Source organism: Protomyctophum bolini (genome assembly GCF_963924005.1).
Source record: "Protomyctophum bolini genome assembly, chromosome: 4".
NCBI lineage: Eukaryota > Metazoa > Chordata > Actinopteri > Myctophiformes > Myctophidae > Protomyctophum > Protomyctophum bolini.
In genome coordinates, this window is record NC_137865.1 from 7687976 (window position 1) to 7701392 (window position 13417).

General features: G+C 42.4%; 1 protein-coding gene across 1 annotated transcript in view; it reads left to right on the top strand.

The window, feature by feature from the left end:
- Nucleotides 1-8758, top strand: part of LOC308313914 (uncharacterized protein) — a gene marked incomplete at both ends in the record, with an annotated part of 36405 nt that extends 27647 nt beyond the window's left edge. The window contains 2 exons of the mRNA XM_080761242.1: nucleotides 6168-6321; nucleotides 8673-8758. Of these exons, the coding sequence (XP_080617368.1) occupies nucleotides 6168-6321; nucleotides 8673-8758 (240 nt within the window). The remainder of the gene's footprint in view (nucleotides 1-6167; nucleotides 6322-8672) is intronic.
- Between the last annotated feature and the right edge of the window lie 4659 nt (nucleotides 8759-13417).

Genomic DNA, 13417 nt, shown 5'->3' on the forward strand with positions numbered 1-13417 from the left:
CTGGCTGGCTGGCTGAACACTGAGTGAGTGGAAACTCCACTTGTTTCTGTAGTAGTGGAAGAACTGCATCACAATATATAAGGACGTAGAAAGAATAAAATGGCATATACATCCGTGCAGTTCACTGCAGTATGTACATGAGGTTTAGACATAAGGTGGATGAGCACAGCAGCATGATATATATAGAGCAGCGCTCTTTAACCGCTTGGCCGCCAGGATATCCCCCGTTCAACCCTTATTTTGAAGATCCAAAACACCGCAACCGGAACCGGACGTTGACTGAATGGGGTGTGTGTGTGTGTGTGTTGTTGGAGTATGTGTTGCTCTCTCACTACAGTAGCTGATGAGAAGTACAGGCCGGCGCCATTACAGCGACCGCTATGCTCCGTGCAATAAGCGTTGTTTTGACCAGAAATGCCGCCTGGGAAGGGGAATTGGAGATAAAAGCGACTGAAAGCGCAAATCAAGATGGCACAGTCCAGTGTTATGGCTAACAACAGATAGCCATCCGAAGCTAATGTGAGTAGCCTTTCGACTAGATCTGATCAAAACATTTATACAGCTGAATAAATAACTTACGCTTATTGGCGCATGCCGAGACTAATGATTAAGGTGTTTTTTTGGCGGGGAAAGTGTGGTCCGGGTACCCCCAGGGGTCTTAGGGGTGGGTTCCAGGGGTCTTGGGAGGGGGGGGGGGGTTCCCCAGTAAAAGTAATCACACATCACATTTCAACCACTTTATCCATTTATATGTTGGCTATAGCAGATTCAAGCTACACAGCGTGTCACCTTGTGCCATGCTGTGAGCTTGGACTCTAAATAGTAACAGTAAGACTTGCAAATAGCCGGCCGGTTCCTTTTAAACACCCAGGGTCTGACCATTCTGGATTCTGCGTATTATTTTACAAGTCTACTGCCATACAAACGAAGGCACGACCGGGCCATGACTCAGAGGAAGATCTCTTCTCTACATAGCTAATCTACGAGCTCAGAGATGGTGGATCTGCTATTGGACAGGGGTCCAAATGACCGTTACAGGTCTGCAACTCTGAAACTGAAAGTGTACAAATGTACCAGCCACCTACCAGGCTGATAAGCTGGCTTTAGGCCTGGCAGAGGAGAGAGGTGGTGTTTATGTTGTACCAAATGTTCCATCAAATCTAACTGGGGGTCCTTGAAATGAAGAAGGTTGAGAATCACCCCCCCCCCCTAGGGCTTCCATAAGCGCCTTGTCCTGTCGGTGTAATTGAAGCAGACAGAGACAGCTACTGTAATTACACACTGATGATCCGCCCATCTGACTAATTATATTCCTCATTACGCCCTCATAATGCTCATTAGATCAAGCCTTTCTCAGGGCCGACTGAAGGAAGCAGGAGCAGGACTCGCTGTTGAACAGAGAGTCGTTGGAAGCTCCATGACAAGCCCATCTACTGAGAAAAACACATTAAATGCCTCAGTTAGACAGACTTATAGACAGTTGTGTGCCGGTGTTGTGCTCAGTAAATAGCAGATCTACAAGCCCACAGCACGTCACAAACGTGACGCGTTGCAAGCTTGTATATTTCATTTCAAGCACCCCCAGTTTCCATGTTCAGTGTTTATTCACCCTGGAGGCTGGGACTCCATGTTCAGTGTTTATTCACCCTGGGACTCCATGTTGAGTTTTTATTCACCCTGGGACTCCATGTTCACCCTGGGATTCCATGTTCAGTGTTTATTCACCCTGGGACTCCATGTTCACCCTGGGACTCCATGTTCACCCTGGGATTCCATGTTCAGTGTTTATTCACCCTGGGACTCCATGTTCACCCTGGGACTCCATGTTCACCCTGGGACTCCATGTTCATGCTGGGACTCCATGTTCAGTATTTATTCACCCTGGGACTCCATGTTCACCCTGGGACTCCATGTTCATGCTGGGACTCCATGTTCAGTGTTTATTCACCCTGGGACTCCATGTTCACCCTGGGACTCCATGTTCACCCTGGGACTCCATGTTCATGCTGGGACTCCATGTTCAGTGTTTATTCACCCTGGGACTCCATGTTCACCCTGGGACTCCATGTTGATGCTGGGACTCCATGTTCAGTGTTTATTCACCCTGGGACTCCATGTTCACCCTGGGACTCCATGTTCACCCTGGGACTCCATGTTCATGCTGGGACTCCATGTTCAGTGTTTATTCACCCTGGGACTCCATGTTCACCCTGGGACTCCATGTTCAGTGTTTATTCACCCTGGGACTCCATGTTCACCCTGGGACTCCATGTTCAGTGTTTGTTCACCTCTGAGAGTGTACCAATGGAACCAAATGGGTGTCCATTTGGTTCTTCTTCAACCACTGCACACATTAATTCCTGGAATGTATCTCAAATGGTTCTCAAACATATGCATGTGAAATATGTGTGTTCAGGGACCCCTGAGACCAGGGACCCCAGAGACTTGTGTTTAAACTCTAAATTAATTTCTAAATTTAATATTCAATCTCTACTCTACTATTTCACGTGTTGTTGCATCGTGGCGCTTTTTGAGCTTGTAGATCAGACAGCTATGTCCGAAGTATAAAAAAGCATTACATTTGTTAAACTGTATTCACTAATTTAGCTGGGGGCCTCCCTGGAACCCCCTCAAGGACCGCCTGGGGGTCCTCATACCTCACTTTGGGAACCATGTAGAGTTGTAGACTATAGATGCTTGTTTTACCAAAAAGCAGGTGTGTTGGGACAGTAGTGTATGAAGACTATAATACTTTTCAGTGGTAAAACCTGGCAACCCACAGTTCAGCCGCTCATTTAAATATTCATGCTGTTTCACTTTTGAAGTTCACAGTTCATCCGCCATGAAGCACAGCAAAATAACACCCTGTTCTGTTTTTCATTTGGTCTTTTTCTCAAGGACAAACGTACATGAATTAAGCTGCCAATTCTGATCCAACTAACCCTTAGACCGCTCTCTACAGTGGGTCTGCTGCTGTTGTTTCCACGCTATAAGCCCCTTACCAGGCGGAATGGAATTGGAAACCTGCAAATTGTACAGCAACAGTCTACCTACTGAGCTAATGTTACAGCAACTGCCTAGGGAGGGAAGTGAGAAAAACAAAAACAAAAAACAAACCAATTGAAAACATAAAGGTACAGTACAGTAGCCTATACATATTTTCACAAAGCCTATCCATCCATCCATTATGTGGTTTAGACAAGGTGCAAGAAGAATATCTGTGCGTTTGTAAGCCTACATGAGACATGTGTAATGAAGACGTTAATTATTTTCATGGTATTCCCATGATATTGTCCATTGAAACATGACATAATGGCATTATGTCAATGCACTTCCAAAAATGAAAAAGAGATGACATAAATGACAATGGCCGAAACGTCAGTGTTTACATAATAAACGAAACGCTGTGGAGTACAGCTGTGTGCAGACTTTTTATACTGTTGTCTAGTGTCCTGTCCAGCACCAACAATTAACTGGATGTGTGCAATCAACCCACACCTGTTTTGAATTACATAAACAAACCCACGTTTGTGTCCTGCTTTTCATGTTGTGCTGGATCGTTGTCCAAATAACCGTCAACTACCATGACACTGAACTACTCGGATCACAGATTTTACACTGTCGCTTAAATTGCAATACGAACCCATAGTTTATAACAGCAGTGATACAAAGGCTTTCAACCATGAACCACAACACACACACACACACACACACACACACACACACACACACATCCCTGTTGGCCACATATCTGACAGCCAGTGACTGACAAGAATTGAGTTGCATTTTATGTGGGGGGAGAGATTTGCAAGCCACGCATCATCAATACATGTTGCTTTTGAAAAAGCCCATTACAAAGACATGGCTTTAGCTTCTATCCTTTGGAATATTATTAATGCATACGCTATAGATTCGTTGATACCGATAAGTTAGCCTTTATACATAAAACTCCTCCTGGGAAGCGTTCTAGGTACAGTAAGCAGCATTAACATAAATCTTTGATATATTCTTATCGGTGCTCTTTTGAGTTTGCTGACAACTCACAACTCGATCATCGCAGTGATTGCTCCTTGTGTTGTAGCACGCAATATGAGCGAATAGTGGTTTTCAATGTCAGGTCGACCACGGCTCCTAATGGACACTCTGAGAGTGATAGTGTACAAATGGAACCAAATGGACCCTCACGTGTGACCAAACATACAGCTCCATCTCAATGAATTAGAATATTGTGTAAAAGTTCATTTTCTTCCGTAATACAATTCAAAAAGTGAAACTTTCATATATAGTCTCAATTCATTGTGCATAAAGTGAAGTATTTAAAACCTTTTTTTGATTATGGCATACAGCTCATTAAAATCAAAGAATCCTATTAATGAATTGTAATATTTTACGAGAAATGTCGACCATCTGAAAAGTATATTAATGTATGCAGTTAATACTTGGTTTGGGCTACTTTTGACCAAATTATGTAATCAATGGGGCATGGCATGGAGGTGATCAGCCTGTGGCACTGTTGAGGCGTTATGGAAGTGGTTGGCTTTGATAACAGCCATACATTCATTTGTATTGTTCAGTCTTATGTCTTCCTCTTGACAATACAGCCTATATTCTCTGTGGGGTTCAAGTCAAGCCAGTTGGATGTCAAGAGGAAGGTGTGAGACATAAGACTGAACAATACAAATTAATTTACGGCTGTTATCAAAGCAAACCTGGGCTTCCATAACACCTCAACAGTGCCACAGGCTGATCACCTCCATGCCACGCCCCATTGATTTTTTTGTTCAATTTGTTCAAAAGTAGCCCAGACCAAGTATTAACTGCATACATTAATATACTTTTCAGATGGTCAAAATTTCTAATTTAAAAAATATTTTTTTAAGTGGTCATGTATAGCTTTTTTGCATGAGAAAAATAAATACATTTCTTTCTTTCTTTCTTTACCAATCCTCCATACCAGTAGTCATCAGCCAATGGAGTGTTGTGGTGGTGTTCACCTCTTTGTTTTGGTAACCCAAAAGATACCCACGCATCTACCAAAACAAACAGTGAAAACACCAAACCACTGCAAAAGGGAAATGTATTTCTGCTAGGGGTGCACGATTATGAAATTATGACCGATATGCGATATCCGATTATTTGCAGGGTCATATCTGCCGATACCGATTCTGACCAATTCCCATATTATATGGATTAGGCTGCCTTCAAACATCATAAATACACAAAACAAAAGCGACAGAGCCATTGACGGTCACATTGATATTGCGTCATCAATATCTGTGACAATATTCTGAATTATTTTGAGACCGATCCCATACCGATATGGCATTTTTATGGCCGATTTCGTGCATCACTAATTTCTGCAGGTACATACAGTATATACAACACCACCACACTACTACCATGGGTAAAAAAAACCTGAAAAGTTACATAGCCCAGTGGTTCCCAAATTTTTCCGTGTCAAGGACCCCCAAATCAACATTTATTAGACCACGGACCCAGTGACGTAGAGTCTGTGGGGGCCGGGGGGCCAGGTCCCATTTGAAAACATATACCTGTGACCCCGATAAGGGAGGATTTTTAGCAGTGAGCAGGCTCTAGCAGTGATTCCGAAACATATTAATTTCAAGGACCCCCAGTTTCACACGCATTATGCCACGGATCCATGATTTAATGGCATTTCTATCTCTGGTACCCCAATTTATATTGTAAAACCACTGTTAATTTAACTCTGAGAGTGCATTTGTACACTCTCTGAGTTACAGACCCATAAGGGTCCCCCCTGGAACTCCCTCAAGTACCCCTGGGGGTCCCCGGACCCCACTTTGGGAACCACTGACATAGCCTACTATCCCGTCAAATAAACAATGATCCTAGTGTAGTAAATTAAATATGGATAATGCCATAATGGTGGAGAATATACCTTGCAGGTTTCAGTAGAACAAATGGAGGATCCAGGCACATCTCTTTCTTTCAAATAGTATACAAGTTTATTCCAGATTAGCCGAAATCATGACATACAAGGCGGAATGCATCCTTGCAAGTGAGTTCTCACCACGATGCTCCGCTCACATATACATTCAATTGTCCAGTTCCAGTTAGTGCATGTACGTGCATGTGAGTAGACTTTCATTGGTGTTACTGTGTGACAGAGGTGTGTGTGTTCCCAGTTGCTAATGACCCAGGTTACCTTCTGGTACCTTCTGCTCTCTCATGCCCTGGTGCTGACCCCTTATTTTATGGGTCTAAACTGTCTGAGTCACTATCAACAAATCACCTCGCCCAAACTCAGCTTTGTCCTCATCTCCTCCGGCTCTCTGACCTGTATGACCCTGGCCATAATAGGCCCTCTGTGTTCAGGCCTCCTGGAATATAACTCCATATATCTCAATGTAAAGTCTCTCACCTGTGCAGCACATACTCCATATGACATTGTGTTTGTGTATGCAAATACAGGTGTATTATTATGTATACTCATGACTTGATCAAACAATTATAACATACTAAAGATGAACGGCTCTCTCTGTCTCTCCAAAGGGGAGAAGCCTAGGGCAGGGGGTGGTCATGGTCTCTTCTGCATACCCACTTTGAGTTCCTCCCGCTGTTTTAGTTGGAGGCAGTCAAATTACTGGGTCTCTTCACATATCTATCCCAGAGTGTGTCTCCACCTCTATTTATCTATATATCTATATGCCTACTGTATAATGCCTATATGTCTGGGCGCCAATACACAACAGAAAACCCCCCTCCTGGCATCCTTATGCCAGGACTTACAGAGGTGCCCAGACAACCAATAATTAACATGACTGGCCCCTTAAATAATAAAATGATATTCAGAGTCCAGACCCCTGTCCGATAAACCACACAAACCATATTTCCACCTGACCCCCCTGGAAAGACAAACAGCCTATTATACAGTAAAATAATGAAAAACACACGCTCACCTAAGCACAAATGAACAAAATATAACAAAACATTACTCAAACAATACTATCATCGACCTTACTCATAAACTAAAACAAACTTCTGCCAGTATAAGCCGATAAAAACACTACATTAATATCATTAACCTTACATGATCTATTGACTAAATAAACTACAAAACAAATGTAAGTAAATCATTTTAAACATAAACAAATCCTAACTTGACCTATACTGCATAATTACCATTCAAAACAACATGAATCAATCATAACATGCACAGTGACGAAATGGCATATGCGGCGCACATCTAAAACAAATAAAAACCTATGCTTAACGCAAAATCTTCGCCGTCAGTGACTCTGACAACCACCCAATTTCAAAGATAAGCACCCGTGTTTTGAAAACGATCCCAACATTCAAAATGAATCATTAAACCATAGTTTGACGTGCTATGCCCCCTGAATTTTCGACACCCCCCTTGACACAGGAGTGTCATATGAACTCCTTGAATTGTATCACATTTAGAACAGACAACCCCTTTGTAAATAGATTTGAAACTGAACCATGTGCTAACACGAAATGAAACTCCTCATATAACTGAAATCCTATTTAAACCAAATCAAATTCCTATAGCCACTGATTAAATTCAAATACCTGCAAATGAAAAGTTGACACTCAAAACATATGACACAAATAATAAAACAAACAAATAAAACCCAAACAATAACTCCACACATACACGTGTCATTAACAACCCGTTCAAAAATAATAAATCATACTAAGTGACAAAACTGCCCATCACCGAATATTACATGTACTGAAACACATAAAACAAAAACAAAGATTCTCTAAGTTGAAATGCAATATCTCTAATGACAGCGGTCCTCTGCCATTCCTCCCCCACTGACCTTTGTTGAGGTCCCCTGAGTACACACCAAGTCCGTACATGCGACATGCGATAGACACACCTCTCTCACTTCAGCCAAGAGACGACAGGTCTCACTAGCTCGCTCTGCAGCTAATTGTTGCACTGACAAAATGAAACCAAACATCCCTAAGAATAGCACTATTCAGTACTTTGTTAAATCTAGTTGATCTGTATCAGCACAGAAAACAACAACCTGTTAGACATAACATCTTTCAACATTGATTAAAACCACGATTTCTCAGCATTAATCACAATTCAGATGAATCACGATTTCTTCTCTTTCTCCATGATGTAAATTGTTCAGATGTTCAGACACGCGGTAGGAAATGGCTCCCACATTTCTTTTTTCGCCTACAGAATAACAACGCTTTAGAAAATCTTCTTGATTCTCAGAGCTGAAATAGCTCTCAGATCTGTAGGTACAGAGCAGACCGTCACCATATACTTCAGTACAAGTGTACCACAACTGCCTTGTAGTTGGTCATAGCATCTCCTTCCCGAGCAATCACAAGGCTCTGACTGGCCGCTTATTGCTTGTCATGTCAATCATGACAGCAATAGCATTGAAACTCTCCTCTTCTCCATCGTATCATGAACGTTGGAAGCTCCTCCCATGGGTCCTGGTCCAGAATAGTGTTCGTTCCGACACCTCATGCAACGAACGCCGTAGTATCTGTGAAGGGTCACCTGCTGTTTTGATCTCCTGACGGTAGGAGCTGATTTAGGAGCTCCTCCGTGTTCCGTAGACAGCTGCCCTGAGGTCACACCCCCCTGGACTCTCCGTCCTCTCGGGATGACCCCATCTTCCTGTTGGTCCTGCTAGATGTCCCCTGTCGACATCTTCTGAACCTGGAGATCACTAGTGCAGTTGGAATCCGAACGGACTCCTCTCCTTTCCACACCTATTAAAGGAAGCATGCAGGCCCCTCTACAGAAATCTCTCACTGAACTACCTAACAATTCACTGATGTCAAATCAACAAGCTCATGTATGCTAGGGCAGGACTGGCGGTTAAACTGAGAGGCACATTGTTTTAACCCTGACAATGTTCAACCTTGGTTGATCATCCCTCGGCTGAAAACTCCACTTCCTGGAGACATGGGCTAAAATCCCCTCAGTCATGTTACTAGCTATAGTCAGCTGTTTCGACCACAGGGTTTACGACTCCCCATGATCAGTATGTAAAATGTACGGTGATGTCAGCCGTCGCCTTCACCACCCCACACACACACCTTGACTAAGGCCAATAATTGTTCAAATTCACACCAAACCCCTCTTCCTTGCACTCCACTTTTGACATCAGACTCCAGTCACTTCTCACTCCTTAGAGCAGAGCTCAAATTCAAACTCCGCTCACATCTCACAATGAATCTTCTAAAACACAATAGTACTGAAGATAAGGACAGGACAGGAGGTCCTCGCTCGTATCTTATTTACGGTGAGAAGAGATGGCTCTCGCCTCTCCCCTCTTAGTCATACTTTACTGGATATAGCTTGGTGTTCATCCATACATTCATTCATTAATTTCGTTCGCTCACTCACACATACATTATTCTCAATCAAACACCGTGATTTCATTCACACATACTCACACTTTCAGGATTGTGATCTTCTCATTTAAACCCCTGGCCAGTCTACCCATTTCAAGCTTCATATGACCTGGCAAACATTTCTGTTACTTCTGACACCGTAGGTGTACCAAATCAAATTCCACCGCCAAAACAAAAAAAGGTCAACAGTAGACATCTACCATCGCTATGCCTTTTTAAATGAGAAGATTCCATGCCTGCAGACATTTACATCACACACTAGGACAGAGTAGAAGTGTTATGTTTCTTCCACTATAAGGAGAGGATGCCCCCCCCTTGACTCATGCCCTCACTCACATGCTCCCACATTCCACACACTCATTTACATACAACCCTCTCATAAAATGAGTAGATGGAGATTTCTCACTTTAAACAACTTTCACACACTTTCTCACATGCACACGTACATACCGTACATGAATAGCCTAGTTCCCTTATCTAATTTAGTTCATTCATTCAGTTTATTTATTAACCTCCTATTAATTTCCAACCTTCATGTGAATATTTGACCGCCTGGAGGGATATTGTTCCCCCCTACTTACATCAGCATGCATATTGTCTTGTGGCATTAACATTTTGACTTGTGTCTACCGTCAGTATGACCCCTGCAGCCCCTGCAGAGGTTGCAGTCGGTCGCCCCGGTTACACTGACGCCAGAAATGACTGGATTCTCCACATATGTAACAAACGCTCTGGTTCCTCTGATGGGAATTACTACCCGGTCCTTGACGTCTAGGTGGTCTAACCCCTGGCAGAGGAGAGTATGGGAGGTACCGGGGTTCAGCCTGGCCAGCCCGTGGCGGCTGCTGCTGACTATCTGAACTAACCACCCTCTGTCCTGCCAGTTGAGCAGAACTTACCAGTTGGGCACAAGTCAACGCCCTCTGCATCTCCGCATCTTGTTCTGTCTGAGTAGTTAACTCTCTTCGGTACAGGTCGACATAACGCGCAACATGGTCTATATACATCGCTTTAGTCATGCTGGTAAGACCCACAACCTCCCTTAACTTCCTCTGCACTGTCTCGGGCAACCCTTGTTCAGTCCTGTGGCATATAATCATTTGTTCTAGCATGCCCAATTCAGATTCAAGCTCATCAACTTCATCCCATCCATGGGTGTCTGAGTATATTTATTATTCATTATTAACCCTGTAAAATAAATACTAAACAAAATAATAAACAAACAACCCTCAAACAAAATAATAAAAACAACCTTCCTCAATCAAGACAAGGTCTCTTGTGTTTGTCTGAGTTCTTGCCCTGGCCTTTCTCTGTGGTGTGATGGGTTGACTAAAAACACAAAAATACAAAAGTAATGTCATTAGTATATTGTTCCCTTATATGTCCTATAGGTTATTACTATTATTATTATTCTTATTGTTACTGTCCTATTTCCTATTATTATTATTATTTTCCTAAATGTTCCAACCCAAATCAATATATATATATCATCCCCCCTTTAAAACATGTAGAACATGTTTTAACCATAGTCCACCACAGGCCAAGGCAATTTTCACATCATTAACTTGTATTATCTCGGCACAAGAAACTTTATCAACCTACACCCATTCGGTGTCGAATCTAAACATGTAATACAACTGTCTACCCTTCTAGACACGGAAATGTAAGCCCCCAAAATAAACTATTCATTCACAGATTAGTCATTCATCCAATTAACCCGACTCCGCACAACAATTCTAAACTTAGGACCTTGTTTCTGCAATAATCAAATACTGTAGGGTGCATGATTCCGAAATATGACACCCCAAATTTTATTGACACCTAGCCGTGTCGCCAGACCCACTCTGTCGACATGTTTTCCCCAAAATGACTCTTCCCATTAAAATGGAACTGCAAGAAAACACACTGACAAAACCATTAACTCCTACTCTACCTCGTCACATTACTACTACTTGTCGATGGTGGATTCAATACTTTGTAATATGACGGGATACGCCAGGTCCATGTACCTCACCATTTCCACTACTTTGGATGTGGTGAACCCAATACTTCACTAAGTAATGGCTTACATCATACACAGTCGGTCCCTGAATGCCCTCAAGTAAGCTGCCCATCAACTCACCATAGGCCTCTCTAGAGCCTTCTATTGGGGTACAATTAAATCCTAGGGGTCCGCGTGAACTTCTCCACATAGCACCTTCGCTGTATCTTATTTACTGCCAGTCTATCTTTCCTGACCCAACTTGTCTACCAACTGACCTCAGCTAACATTCCCACGTCCCCATATGGTCTCATTCAAACAATTGTTGTTACCTATGAAAATAGTTACTCAAAGTTACACCATAAATGACATCTATGTTGTCAGTGTCTTTTCTTTTCCTGCTCACACCCCATATATTTACTTATTTAAATGACGGCAGCACATACTTGCTCTTACTACCATTAGTAGCTAGTACTAATATGCCAACACCATTGTGAGCTGCGAAAGCACTTTCCGCTGTACTGTACTGTATTTTACTCGCACTCTACCCTGACAACAAATTGAATCTCACCTCATCTCATCTTATCTGTGACACGCATTCCACCGGCCCTGAAGACCAGAGTGCAGCACAAGACCGTCACGTATCATTACAAATACTATTTCAAATCAATTGTTCTTTAACAAAACTATGCCCGCTATATACTGCACTCATATCCTAATTAATCACTTAACTGATACAATACAACGTAGAGATTGACTGATCTTACACTGGTATATATTTGACCTCACATGACTGTAGTAGAATCCTAACTGAACTGTCCATCTTCATTTGTATGAGCATAGCACTGCCCACACATGCTGAAGTGATCCAATGATCGATCACTCCTTTAGTACTATATTATCAAGCTCCACTCATTTACATTAGTATTGTAGTATTTGACCTGCTGAGCACCCGATCATAGTATGTCTTTACATTCAGCCCTAACAATCTAATACCCTGCACTAAACGTCTGTGTTACAGAAGGACATGGGGGTTTTGTTTGTTGCCCTGACCATGTTGTAAACTAAGTCATAAACATTCTAATAGCGCTAGGCCAGCTATTTTCCCTATGCTTCGTCAAGTCAAGATCCTGGTCAAACCAAAGTCATATATCCTGGGGCACAACCATTTAAAGCTTACCAGACCCAACCACCCATTTCTATACACAGCAGCCATGAGTTACAAACCCTTCAAACAACTATATTTTAAATGATCACAATTATAGTTGTTAGTACTCTAATATATCATATTCCATGTAGGCCTATGACGTATTGCCATACTCTTTGTTTTTACCTACTGTAGACGCGCTGGATTAAAATAGAGCTCCAAATGCCTAAATTGTAAATTGCATTCCAGTTTTCTCTGAATTTCCTTAGATCTTTGCAAAAGATGTCACCAGATCAATCATCGTCACAATATTCTTATTTGCCAATCAGTGACTAGTTGTTAGCCTGTATCAGGCCTAAAGAAAGCCCTTAAAAGCTATTATATTTACCCCTAATAAATGCAATCACTTCCATCAGCCACACAGTGTTCAGGCAAACTCTCCAATTTTGTCACATACAGTAATACACATAGTAGCCTACATGATCAGGTCTCTGGCTCAAATACCACAAAACTAACTCTTAGGTGGGTGGGGCCTTGGGGCATTGGGGGTAAGTCCCTGCGACATACTAGTGTCATATCCAGAGGTGTACTTCTACATCAAGCCGCCTCACGCTACAAATGACATGGGATATATGGGATCCTGCCCTATGGGCCTCATGGCTTGGCAAGGCTACTTTACTCCCAATAGTCTCACTGAAATAACCCCGCGGGTTATCCACTAATTATTTTTTAACATTACCAATAACAAACGACAGCTACAAAGTAACTATCTTGGGAAGTAACCCTTTACATTCTCAATAGGAAACACAACTAGAACTGTAGTTATGGTCAATTCCTGTCCACGAATGGGCTTTACAAGGTGATCCACTTTAACCCTCTCCTGCCTGTAG